This window comes from Puma concolor, chromosome B4 (assembly GCF_028749965.1).
Source record: "Puma concolor isolate L17-30 chromosome B4, mPumCon1.1.hap2, whole genome shotgun sequence".
In the NCBI taxonomy this organism is placed as follows: domain Eukaryota; kingdom Metazoa; phylum Chordata; class Mammalia; order Carnivora; family Felidae; genus Puma; species Puma concolor.
The window spans coordinates 6,593,559-6,605,060 of NC_141673.1; the positions used below are offsets into that span (position 1 = coordinate 6,593,559).

General features: G+C 58.0%; 2 protein-coding genes across 6 annotated transcripts in view; one reads left to right on the forward strand and one right to left on the reverse strand.

The window, feature by feature from the left end:
• Positions 1-9,114, forward strand: RRP7A (ribosomal RNA processing 7 homolog A). Its single transcript, XM_086712118.1, has 7 exons — positions 1-131; positions 2,322-2,464; positions 4,324-4,449; positions 5,118-5,235; positions 5,625-5,722; positions 6,087-6,285; positions 7,531-9,114. Exons 1-7 carry the CDS (start codon positions 59-61, stop codon positions 7,614-7,616), a joined length of 843 nt encoding a protein of 280 aa, XP_086568244.1. The 5' UTR covers positions 1-58; the 3' UTR covers positions 7,617-9,114.
• The window catches only part of SERHL2 (serine hydrolase like 2), a 21,650-nt gene continuing 18,154 nt past the window's right edge, over positions 8,007-11,502 (reverse strand). For 3 of the 5 annotated variants that reach the window (XM_086712117.1, XM_086712115.1, XM_086712116.1), the window contains exons 10-12: positions 10,865-10,947; positions 9,275-9,371; positions 8,007-8,456 (exon numbers count right to left, since the gene is read on the reverse strand). In XM_086712117.1, the coding sequence (XP_086568243.1) occupies positions 8,343-8,456; positions 9,275-9,371; positions 10,865-10,947 (294 nt within the window). In that variant the 3' untranslated portion in view covers positions 8,007-8,342. Of the gene's footprint in view, positions 8,457-9,274; positions 9,372-10,067; positions 10,667-10,864; positions 10,948-11,502 lie in introns of those variants that run through there. The other 2 variants (XR_015253253.1, XR_015253254.1) reach the window with 2 other exon arrangements.

Consider the following 11,502-nt stretch of genomic DNA (forward strand, 5'->3'; position numbering starts at 1 on the left):
CGGGCTCGGAGCGCCAAACTGCAACTCCCAGCGGCCCCCGCAGCTTCCGGTTGGCAAGATGGTGGCGCGCAGGAGGAAGCGTGGGGCGCAGGGCTCCGAGCAGGGGATTCCGAGCCCGCCCGGGTATTCAGGTGAGGAGCTGCGGGTCCGGGGATGGCCAGGCTTCTCCGGGAGTTGGCTCGGGAGGCGGCGGTGGCAAGGGGACCCCGGGAGCGGCCGCGCTGTTGGGTGTGAGTCCCGGAGTGCCCGAGGTCCGCGAGCTCGATGCTGCGCCCTGCTTGCGTCTGGCGGCGTTCTCCAGGGATGAGCCCGTTTGGGGCAACGCTTCCCTTAGGTAAACAAACCCATGTCTGTCCACACTGTTCCCCAGGACAAACCCGTGTCCGTCTTCACACCTCCACCTCCCCCGCCCCGCAGGTGAGCCCAGCCACTTCCTATCATCTCTTTGCGATTCCTAGTCTGGCCCCTGTCAGCCCTCACCTGGCTGTGCCCTCCTAATCGGTTCTCATGCTTCTGTTCTTGCCTCTGCGTACCGTTCGCCCAGGTGCCAGAATGTTCTTTCTAAAGTCAGACAGAAGTAGTATTTTGCCTCACAGGCTTACTTGTGTTTCCATACCCACAGAACTCACTCCAGTGGTTTTACGAGTCAGCACCTAAAACAAAATCCAGACTTCTTACCGTTGATTTGTGTGGACCCCCCACCCCCACGTTCTGGCTCGGCTGACCTAAAGCTTGTTCTGTTCCTCTGAGACAACAAAGTCTTTACATCCTCAGGGTTTGTGCACCTGCTGTGCCCTCCTCTACCTCACCCAGCTGTGCCTTCTGGCTTTAATGTCAGTTCCTCAAGGAGGCCGTTCTGATGGCCTGTCTAAAGGCCTCTGCCACCCGACCACCCTGCACTGTTTTCCCCTTTCTTTCATATTTGATAGAATCTTGTTATGTGCTTTCTTGTTGATTGCCATCTCCCGCTCCCATGGGAGCTTCCTGAGCACAGGTACTGTGCTCTGAAGGAGGTGGTGAGAAGAACAGAACACAGTCCCTAGCATTACAGAAATGTCAGCGATTATCCAAATGATCACACAGATGGAGGCTTAGAGACCATGAGAGGTGTTGGCAGGGCACAGAGCAGGTGGTTCTAACTTGGCATGAAAGGCTCTCCATGGAAGTTAAAGCCTGAAGGATAGGGGATGCCAGGGTGGCTCAGTTGGTTAAGTGTCTGACTTCAGCTCAGGTCATGATCTCACAGTTTGTAGGTTAGAACCCCGCATTGGGATCTCTGCTGTCAACACAGAGCCTGCTTCAGATCCTCTGTTTCCCTCTCTGTCTCTCCCCCATTCGTTCTCTCTCTCCCTCTCCCTCTCTCTCTCTCTCTCTCTCTCTCTCAAAATAAATAAACTTAAGGGGTGCTTGGGTGGCTCGGTTAAGCATCTGACTTTGGTTCAGGTCATGATCTCACGGTCCGTGAGTTAGAGCCCCGTGTCGGGCTGTCAAGCTCAGAGCTGGGAGCCTGCTTCGGATTCTGTGTCTCCTTCTCTCTCTGCCCCTCCCCCGCTCGTGCTTTCTCTCTCAAGAATAAATAAACATTTTGGGGGCGCCTGGGTGGCTTGGTCGGTTAAACGTCTGACTTCAGCTCAGGTCATGATCTCACGGTCCATGAGTTCGAGCCCCGCGTCGGGCTCTGTGCTGACCGCTCAGAGCCTGGAGCCTGTTTCAGATTCTGTGTCTCCCTCTCTCTCTGCCCCTCCCCTGTTCATGCTCTGTCTCTTTCTGTCTCAAAAATAAATAAACGTTAAAAAAAAAATTAAAAAAAAAAAGAATAAACATTTTTTTTAAATCTTAAAAATAAATAAACTTAAAAAGAAAACCTGAAGCACGGGTGGAGGGAGGAGAGTTGATGTTTCAGGTAAAGGGAAATGTGTGAGCACAGGTGAAGTCTGGGCTTCCTTGAGGAATAGGGAGAAGGTGGAGTGGTGGGCCCACACAGTGGTTGGGGAAAGAGGGGATGGAAAGAGGTGAAAGGTGGTCAGGATCTGGCAAGGGCTCCAGCCATTGTCGGGATTTTAGTGTTGACCCCAAGAGCAGCAGGGTTTGAACTCCCCTCTCATTTCGCTCCCCACCTGTAATAATTGCCCGTTTACATTCTCTCCCCCACCAGCTTGGGAGCCCCTCCTGGGCAGGTTCTCTGTTCGTTCACTCTCCAATTCCTGCACAGGCCTTGCCTAGGGGAAGGGCTCAGTGATGGAATGGATAGACAGAACTAGAAAGGGACAGCGTGAACTTGATTTTCACGCCATCCACCCCTGCCCCCATTTTCCGTCCAGCCATCCCGATCAAGTTCTCGGAAAAGCAGCAGGCTTCTCACTACCTCTATGTGAGAGAACACAGAGTTCGAGAAGGCACCAAGTCTTCCTGGCCTCAGAAGCGGACCCTTTTTGTCCTCAACGTGCCCCCATACTGCACAGAGGTGAGTGGGTGTCTGGGAGGGAACCTGTAGGGCTGGCCAGGAGTCCCAGGCAGGGCTGGGCTCCCACTGGCCTTCACCAAGTCCTTAGTGGTGAGTTGGAAGCATCTAACTGAAGCCCCAAGGGAGAATCTAGAGGTCTGCCTCTGTCTCTTGATAGGGAGTGGCTTTAAAAAAATTTTTTTTTTTTTTTTTTTTTTAAGGAATCCCTACACCCAACATGGGTCTTAAAAACTTACCACCCTGAGGGGCGCCTGGGTGGCACAGTCGGTTAAGCGTCCGACTTCAGCCAGGTCACGATCTCGCGGTCCGTGAGTTCGAGCCCCGCGTCAGGCTCTGGGCTGATGGCTCAGAGCCTGGAGCCTGTTTCCGATTCTGTGTCTCCCTCTCTCTCTGCCCCTGCCCCGTTCATGCTCTGTCTCTCTCTGTCCCAAAAATAAATAAACGTTGAAAAAAAAAATTGTTAAAAAAAAAAAAAAACTTACCACCCTGAGATCAAGAGTCACACACTCTGGACCGAGCCAGCCAGGTGCCCCGGAAATGGCTTTTTAAAGCTGTGTTTTATGGGGCACCTGAGTGGCTCAGTCGGTTGAGCTTCTGACTCTGAGTTTCGGCTCAGGTCTCATGATCTCGTGGTGCATGGGTTCAAGCCCCACATCAGGCTCCACTCTGGCAGTGTGGAGCCTGCTTGCGATTCTCTCTCCCTCCCTCCCTCCCTCCCTCCCTCCCTCTGTCCCTCACCCCCCAAATAAGTAAATAAACTTAAAAAACAAAATTAAAAGCTATAGTTCTGAGGAGCTCAAAGCTTCTTATTATTACCCAGAATTGTTTGAATTACATGTTTTTCCCTGATTGTAAAAGTGATACATCTCCATAAGAAAAAATATAAGAAGATAAAAGTACTTCTCAATCTATCCAGACATTAACTTTCTTTCACAAAAAGCAGTGAAGTTTTGCCTTCCATAACTTTATAGAAGAGAAACTAAGGGAGTTGCTGGATTTTAGATGACTTGGGATTCAAAAAAGAAATACTGATTTCTAAAAGATTGTTCTAGAGAAAGAAGCAGAGGAGAGGGCGTCATTTTTTACCTTTTCCTGAACCGTATTGTGTATACAGAGAAGGGCCTGGGCCCTAGCGCACAGCTCGCTCCATTTCACAGACGGAACACCCCGTGTACTCAGCACCCAGAAACCGAACATGACCTGAGCCCAAGAAATCCCTTCATGCCCCTCCCCCCCCCAAGGGTCACCACCAGCCTGAGTCCAGCAACTACAACATTGATTTAACTTCAGTTTTAAATGGCTGCTGCGGGGAGGAAAAGTTAGCTGGTTGTCTCCTAAAATCAGAATGTTCCGCATAACCCCCAAAACGTCCTCACCTATTCTTGTAATAGAACCTGGTCCTACTTTGGGGATCACTCACCCAGAGAAATTGGTAGGGAAGGACTGATCTTTCAGCGAGATGGCCTTTCAAAGTGAGGAAGCCCTTTCAGGGACAAACCAAACCCGTCCTGGGCATGTGCTTCCAGCAAAGCCCCAAAAGGCTTATACCTGGATTCTGTCTCGCACTCTGCCTCCTTCTTCCCACATCCCCTGGCCAGCGGCGCTGTGGTTTTCTGCTCAGTTTTGAACATGAAAATTCACAAGATTGACGTCTTGGGCCACGGGAGGTAGGATTGGGACGGTGCCGAGGAGGATGTGGTTTGCCCGGGCCTGTGTGTGCGCCCCCCTCGTTGGGCAGACATGGACTCTGAGACCCCGCCCCCAGTGGTGCTGCCCTGGGCAGAGGGGGTTCCAGAAGGCCCTGCTGCCTCTCATGCCGAGCTTCCCCCCTCCCTAACCCCCTGCCCCCGCTTCGGCAGGAGTGCCTGGCCCGCCTCCTCTCTCCCTGCGGCCCCGTCCAGTCTGTGGAGTTACAGGAGAAGCCGGACCTTGCTGACCGCTCAGAGGAACCAAAGTCCAAGTTTTTTCACCCCACGCCCGTTCGGGTAGGCATTCAAGTTCTGCGGTCTGCTCTCATGGGGCGCGCGGTGGGGCTGGGACAGCGTCCGCGGTGTGCGTGGGGCGGTGGTGGCAGGGTGACAGCAGGGCGGCTGAGCGGTCCCCGTGGTCCTAGGCCAGTCCTCGCTTGTGTGGTTGAGGATGCCTGTTGGGCAGACGGCGCCCTGCTCCTTTCCCTGCATCTGCCACCATCCCTTAGCTTCTTGCCTAGCTCTTCCCAGCATCCTGGGGGAAAGCCTCTCTGAGCTCCCGAAGTCCGCCGAAGTCCATTCCTCCCTAGGCCCCATGGCCTGGTCTCGTTTCCCCTCGAGGAAGCGTGAGGCACCTGCTCCGGGCATAGCGCGTGTGAACTGGTGTCCGCCTGTGGTGCTTGGTGAGCTCGCTTTTCACAGAGTCCCTCCCATAACTGGGAGGAAGGTCCCGAGTGTCTCACCTCGCCTGGGTCGCTTCTAGCACCAGTGAGAAGATCAGGAGCGTGGCCGTCTCTCCCCAGGATTACAGATCACTTTCTGGTTATCTTTGTGGCGGAACAGCCCAGCACACATCCCCTGGTCCAGCAGCAAGTCAAGCTGAGGGCAGGTGGCATCCCTGGTGCTGGGTGACTGGGAGGACGGGAAGGGCCCTGGCATTCTGACCTCTCTCCTTCTTCCCCCAGGGGTTCCAGGTAGCCTACGTGGTGTTCCAGAAGCCAGGTGGGGTGTCGGCTGCCTTAGCCCTGAAGGGCCCTTTGCTGGTCTCGACAGACAGTCACCCTGTGAAGAGCGGCGTTCACAGTCAGTACCGCGGCGATGTCGGGCACCTCCGTCCCGGGCCCTGGGTTGGCGGGGAGGCGCTGGGAGGCCTGGGCCTGGCACTCAGGGTGGCCGGAGGTGAGGGCCCAGCTCACCGCCACTAGACTCTTCTTAGCACCTGAAGCTTGGGCCACACGTCGCCATCCTCGTGGCCTGTGGAAGGAGATCCTGACTGGGGGGCGCCCGGGTGGCTCAGTGGGTTAAGCGTCCGGCTCTTGGTCTCGGCTCAGGTCTTGATCTCAGTGTTGTGAGTTCAAGCCCCATGCTGGGTATGAAGCCCACTTAAAAAAAAAAAAAAAAAAGATCCTGACTGGCTGGCCCTGAGGGATCAGGCCTGAGGAGGCCCCGTCCCTCACTCCTTTCTCCCTCAGAGTGGGTCAGCAACTACACAGACTCGGTGCCGGACCCTGAGGCCTTGAGGGTCGAAGTGGACACATTCATGGAGGCGTATGACAAGAGGATAGCTGAGGTGGGGCTTCGGGAGAGGCGGCTGCGTGGCCACAGGGAAGGAGGTGTCGTGGGTGTTGTGTGTGGCTCCTGAGGAGGAGGGGCGGTGGCAGCCTGTCCCGGTTACTCCTCTTTTCCCTTCTGAGTCCTGGGTCACCTAGCTGGGTGACCTCTTGTCTCCGAGTGGTCTGTGGAAAACAGTCTGAGGGAGGAGGCAGCGTTGGCACCCCTGTGCTCCCCCGTCCCCCCGTATTTAGCTACTGGGAGGGAGAGGGCGCAGCAGGTGGTGATGTGTGCCCGGGGAGGTTCCGGGCGCAGGAGGGAGAGAGCCACGAGAGGAGGGTGGGTCCCAGGCGCCTGCCCATCACAGGGTCTGTTCCTTCCAGGAGGAGGCCAAGGCCAAGGAGGAGGAAGGGATTCCGGACGAGGAGGGCTGGGTGAAGGTGACGCGCCGGGGCCGGCGGCCAGTGCTACCCCGGACGGAGGCGGCGAGCCTGCGGGTGCTGGAGAGGGAGAGACGGAAGCGCGCCCGCAAAGAGCTGCTCAACTTTTACGCCTGGCAGCACCGAGAGACCAAGATGGAGCGTAAGGAGCGCCCCAGGCCCCTGTGCTTCAGCCCCGCTTCCCTCGGGGCCCGGCCCGGCCCGTGGCCACTGCTACCAGCCGCGGCCGGAACTCAGATCTGGAGGGCGGCCAGACCTGGGTGCGGGGTGGGGGTGTCCTTGGGCACAGACTTCCTGATAGGCTCTGGAGTCGGGGGTCCCAGCCTGCAGCATCCCCCGTGGTGGTCCCCTCGTGGCTCCCCAGCGGCAGCTGTGGGGGCCCTTGGGTTGCTTAGAGGCTGCAGAGCCCTGAGCAGTTGGTGCTGGAACTTGTCAGCCTCCAGCAAGGGGCCACGTGGCAGAGGGTGGATCTCAAGTGCTCACTGGGTGCAGAGAGGGCCACTGCTGGACGTGATTTGGGGGCGGGGGGGGGGGGGGTCTCGAGTGAGCACCGTGCGTGTGTGAGTGAGAGAGAGAGAAAGAGTGTGTGTGGGCGCCATGCGTGGGCGGGGGGGGGTGCCCACAAGGAGAGTGTTGGGGTGAGCGATCGCCTGTGGTTGACTCATGGCCATGATGATGCTGAGCTTGCTGCCACGGCCCCCGATTCCCCTGCTTGCGGGGCAGCTGCCCGGGGGCCTGGGGGAGAGGGTGCTGGCCCTGGCCCTGGCCCCGGCCTCGGCAGGGGGACGAGCTCTGCAGCAGGTGGTAACCTGCCACCCGGCACACCGTGCCCTCCCCGGCCTCACTGCTGCTCCCCACTGTGTCCTGCACCCCCGCTCCTGCCCTTTTGTCTAGATTCACTGACGGCGGGCCTCTGCCAGCCCTCCCTCTGGGCTCCTCGGCTGCTCACCTGGTGACAGACCTGCCATCTGGGTTCCGTGGCACTCTCAGGGCGGAGTCCCTTTACTTCCCGATCTTGTCCCCAGTCTGAGTGCTGCAGCGGGGAGTGTTTGGGAGAGGTGCCCCGGGGGCTCCTGACACCCCCAAAGCCACCTTCCTTCACCTTGGGTCTGTGGGGTAGGGGCGGGAAGGGAGCAGGTGCCTTGCTTTCTCCGTGCTTTTTCTTTTACTGAGGAGGTTCCTCTGAAACCTCAGGTGTGCTGCCCTGTCTTCAGCTTCCACCCTCTGACTAGGCCTGCATGCTAGTCAGTCTCCATGCAAGGTCCCAACCGTTTCTCAGAGCAGAGGCCAGCAGGCTTGGGGGCCACGCGGCACAGCCCCACCCCCACCCCCCCACGGGCCACACTGACCGATAGGGCCCCATTTCCCCTTGTGCTTCCCGCCCTAGATCTAGCCCAGCTGCGCAAGAAGTTTGAGGAGGACAAGCAGAGGATTGAACTGATGCGGGCCCAGCGCAAATTCCGACCCTACTGAGCTGAGTTGGCCCACGGGCCCCACGGAGCAGAACGGTGAATGGTGACGGTGTGCGGTTGGTGAGGACGCAGAGGTCTGGAACAGCTCGTCCCAGGCTGCCCAGGCCGAGGGGCTACCGTGTCAGCCAGCCCCCGAGGCCGGAGTCCCCACGGATGGGGTGAACGACAGCTCCTCCCTGGGCCCTGGTGCTTCTGCAGTCTCGGGACCCCATGCTGGCGGGGCCTGCCCGGTGTGAGGGCTTGTCAGGACGCCACCAGCCTGGGGAGCGCTTGCTCCCTTCTCATCTCTGTTCCCGGCCTGTTCCTGGACTCTCCTCTCAGGCTAAGTGTCTGCTGTGTTCTCCCCTTCCCCCATTGGAAGGGCCCCCGCTGGCAGCGAAACGGCCTCGGAAACAGTGCGAATACAGAACATTTTATTTTTCATCCAGCTGGGCAGTAACCTGGCCCTTCCTTCCTCCATCCGCTACCCACTCACTGCCGATTATCAGCCACAAAACGGACAACCCTCCAGGTCCAAACAGTGTCTCCTCCTTGAAGTCTCAGATACCAAAAGTCAGAATCTTGGCCCCATCCCTCCAAACCCTGCCCCAGGTTTCTCTGCCTCAGCCCCTGCTGGTCTCCAAGACCCGTGAGGCCTGTCCCCACCGCACCTGGCCTGGCTGTGGGGATTGGGAGCGGGGAGTCTGGGGGGTGAGTGGGGGGAGCGGGGCAAAGCCCCAGGCCCAGGCTACAGCTGGTTCAGGGTACCGCTCTTCAAAAAGGAGCCGATGATCCCGGCCACACGCTGGGGTTGGTTCATGTGGACGTAGTGATTGCCCGGGACTTCTGTGTACTGGAACCACTGGAGAGGGAGGGATGCGTGGTGAGGTGAGGCCTGGATGCGGGGGCTCCGTGGGCCCCTCTTCCCAGGGCCTGCTGCCTCCCTGTGTCTCAGGAGGGTCCCTCACAGTGGCCCTCGGGGCAGTGACTGACCTGCAGCTCCAGGGGCACCCTCTGGTTAAGTCAGGGCCTGGCTCAGAGCCAGCAAGAAAGGCCTGTTTGGGGGGGTAAGTGTCCAAACCCTGGGCTTCTGGACCGTTCTGAGCGGTGAGGTTGTAGAGCGAGGCTGGGGAGGGACCCGGGGTGCTGTTCATTCTGCCACTTTAAGGTTGGCTTGAAAAATGAGCAGCCTTTCAAACTTGATCCTCTTTGGGAGGCAGGAAGGCACTGCCCGCTGACCATCCAGCCGGCCACTCCGGTGCCGATGCCGAGATGTTAGCAGAGGCCCCCAGGGTCAGGTGTTTATGGTGGGTGATGGTCGGAAAGTGCCAGGTGCTCCCAGGGACAAAGCATGAGTCTCAGCTCCCCAACTGGGAGACCCACCCTCACCTGCAGCCATCACCCACTGATGTAACTGGTCACCTGCTCACCCTAGAAATTGTGGGATGGCCTCTGGCCCAGTTGGGCTTGGCCTACAGGATATGTGAGGACAATAAAACTGGGAGATTCTGCCAATTAAATGTGTTTCCTGTGCCGAGTCACATGTGGCTCCAGGGACTGGCCACAGTGGGGAGTGAGGCCTGGTAGTTCCTGGCAGTCCACCCATTAGACCTGGGGCCAGACCAGAGCCTGGGTGAGGACCCTGCTGACCCCCAGCCTGGCTGAGCCCCGCACACCTACCTCCTTTAGGACAGATTTCAGTATGTCCTTCACCAAATTTAGGGCCTCCTTGTCAGCGTCGTTCTCTCTTCTCACGTTATAAAACCCTTGCATTGCTCTGGAAAGCCAAAGAAAAATCAGGGCTCACCTTAGGGCCACCTTGCGGTGCCTCGCCCCTGCCCTGGGTTCCAGGCTGAGAGGAGACAGGCCCAGGCTTGCCTCCGAGTTTCCCTCAGAGCCCAGGTGTAAATCAGGGTCGAGGCCCTGGGCACCTGCGGGCACTCGGGGCTCACTGGCCAACGTGAGCCAAGTGCTGTGGGTTCAACTCCATCGGGTTGCAGGACCTGCCTGTGGCCACAGCCTCTGAATGGCAGGGCCAGAAGGTGATGACAGTCTCTTAAGTCGATGCTTTCTCTCCCGACATCTTTACTGAGAGAACTTCACCCATTTAACATGTAATGTACCATTGCATGTTTGTTAGTATATTTGAGTTGTACAACCATCACTACGGTCAGTTTTAGGATGTTATTGTCTCAAACATCCCAAACCCGTAGTTCTCTCTCTCTCTCTCTCTCTCTCACACACACACACACACACACACACACAGTGCCCAGTCCGTCTTCTGCAACCACTGATCAACCCTCTCTAGACTTTCCTCTCTGGACTTGCATGTGAAGCAAATCCTACGTGGGTACGTGGGTTCGTGTGGCTGGCTTCCACTTTACATAATGTTCCCAAGGCTCGCCCGTGTGGCCCGTACAAGTTCGTTCCCCTTTGTGGCTAAAACATAGCCCACTGTATGGAGGTACCGTACTTGGCTCATCTGCTCGCCGGCTGACAGACGTCTCTACCTCTGGGCCATTGTGAACAACACTGCTCCGAGCCATCACGTGCGAGCTGTCGTGTGGTCCTGTGTGGGGCACACAGATGCCCAGGGAGTGCAGTTGCCGGGTCCTGTGGTAACACTGGCTTGAGAAATTGCCAGACTGCTTTCCAAGTGGCTGCTCCGTGTTATAGCCCCCCAGCACGAGGGTCCTGGTGTCTCACATCCTTGCCGACACCGGTTATCTTTAGTCTGGCCGTCCTAGTGAGGACGTGCGGCGTATTTCCCTGTGGTGTGGATTTGCCTCCTAAACCCCCGTGCTCAGCACCAGAGACACGTGTGTCCCCAGAAGTCGGGGTTCCTGCCTCAGGCGTGCCACAGTCTAGGCTGGCCGCAGCAGAGCGGAAAGCGGCATCCAAGCCACACGGAAGGATGTTCACTGCGGGACTGCTTCCGGCCGGGCGCCGGCAGTGGGGAGGAAGGCAGGTGAGCAGCCCGGATCTGGGGCCGTAAGGGGTCTGGTGTGGCTGGAGAATTTGGTAGAGCGAGCGTCCCACTGTCAGGCCCGCTGGCCCCTGCCTCGCAGACCCCTGCTGAGAGGTGCCTTCGAATCCGCCCCACCCGCTGCCCGAGCCCTCCCCTTGCTTTGCCTTCCACTGCTTGGGGCAGTGGGAGCAGCCACCCATGAAAAATGACGGCCAGGTCTCGCTGGTAGAACTAGGAACCTCCCCCTAGAGCCGCGGAGATTCCTGACAGTCGAGCCTCTCGGGCACATGGCTCCAACTTACTTGATGAGCAGGACGTGGGCCTGCAGCTTCCTGATGAAATGCACAAGCAGGTCCCTGCTGACGAAATCGATGCTGTGCTCTGGCTGCAGAGACAAAACCACAGTGAGTCCTCCCACAGGTTAGCGGGTGCTGCCGTGGGTGCAAAGCCCATCTCTCTTGGGGGCTGCGGGGGCCTCATGGGGCCACCATGGCCATCTGCCTCAGTACCCAAACACATCACCTCAACAGAGGCCTCTCTAAACCCCACGGGTCAGACTGGTTTTCCCCCTAAATCTGTTCTCCCTCTTTCTGGGCTAACGGCTGCCCAGCCAGACGTGTCCAAATCCCTTTACCTCCTGGTGTGCTTGTGCAACTAAATGCAGAGAAGTGACCCGGGCTGCTTCTGGGCCTAGATTTGAGGACTAGGTGTGGCCCCTCGCCCCGAAACCCCTTTCCACATCCACAGGCCGCCCTGTAGTGCTGCCCGGCCAGGCAGCGGCCCGCGTGCCCGCACCAGCCATTTCCACGAGAAAGAAATCTGCTTAAGCCACAGGGCAGAATGAATATACCTCGATGTCCCCACCGCCCCTGCAGGCCTCCATCATAGCCCGGACCACCCTGTCTTATGACCATTGAAGGCGTCATATCTGTGCTGTCCC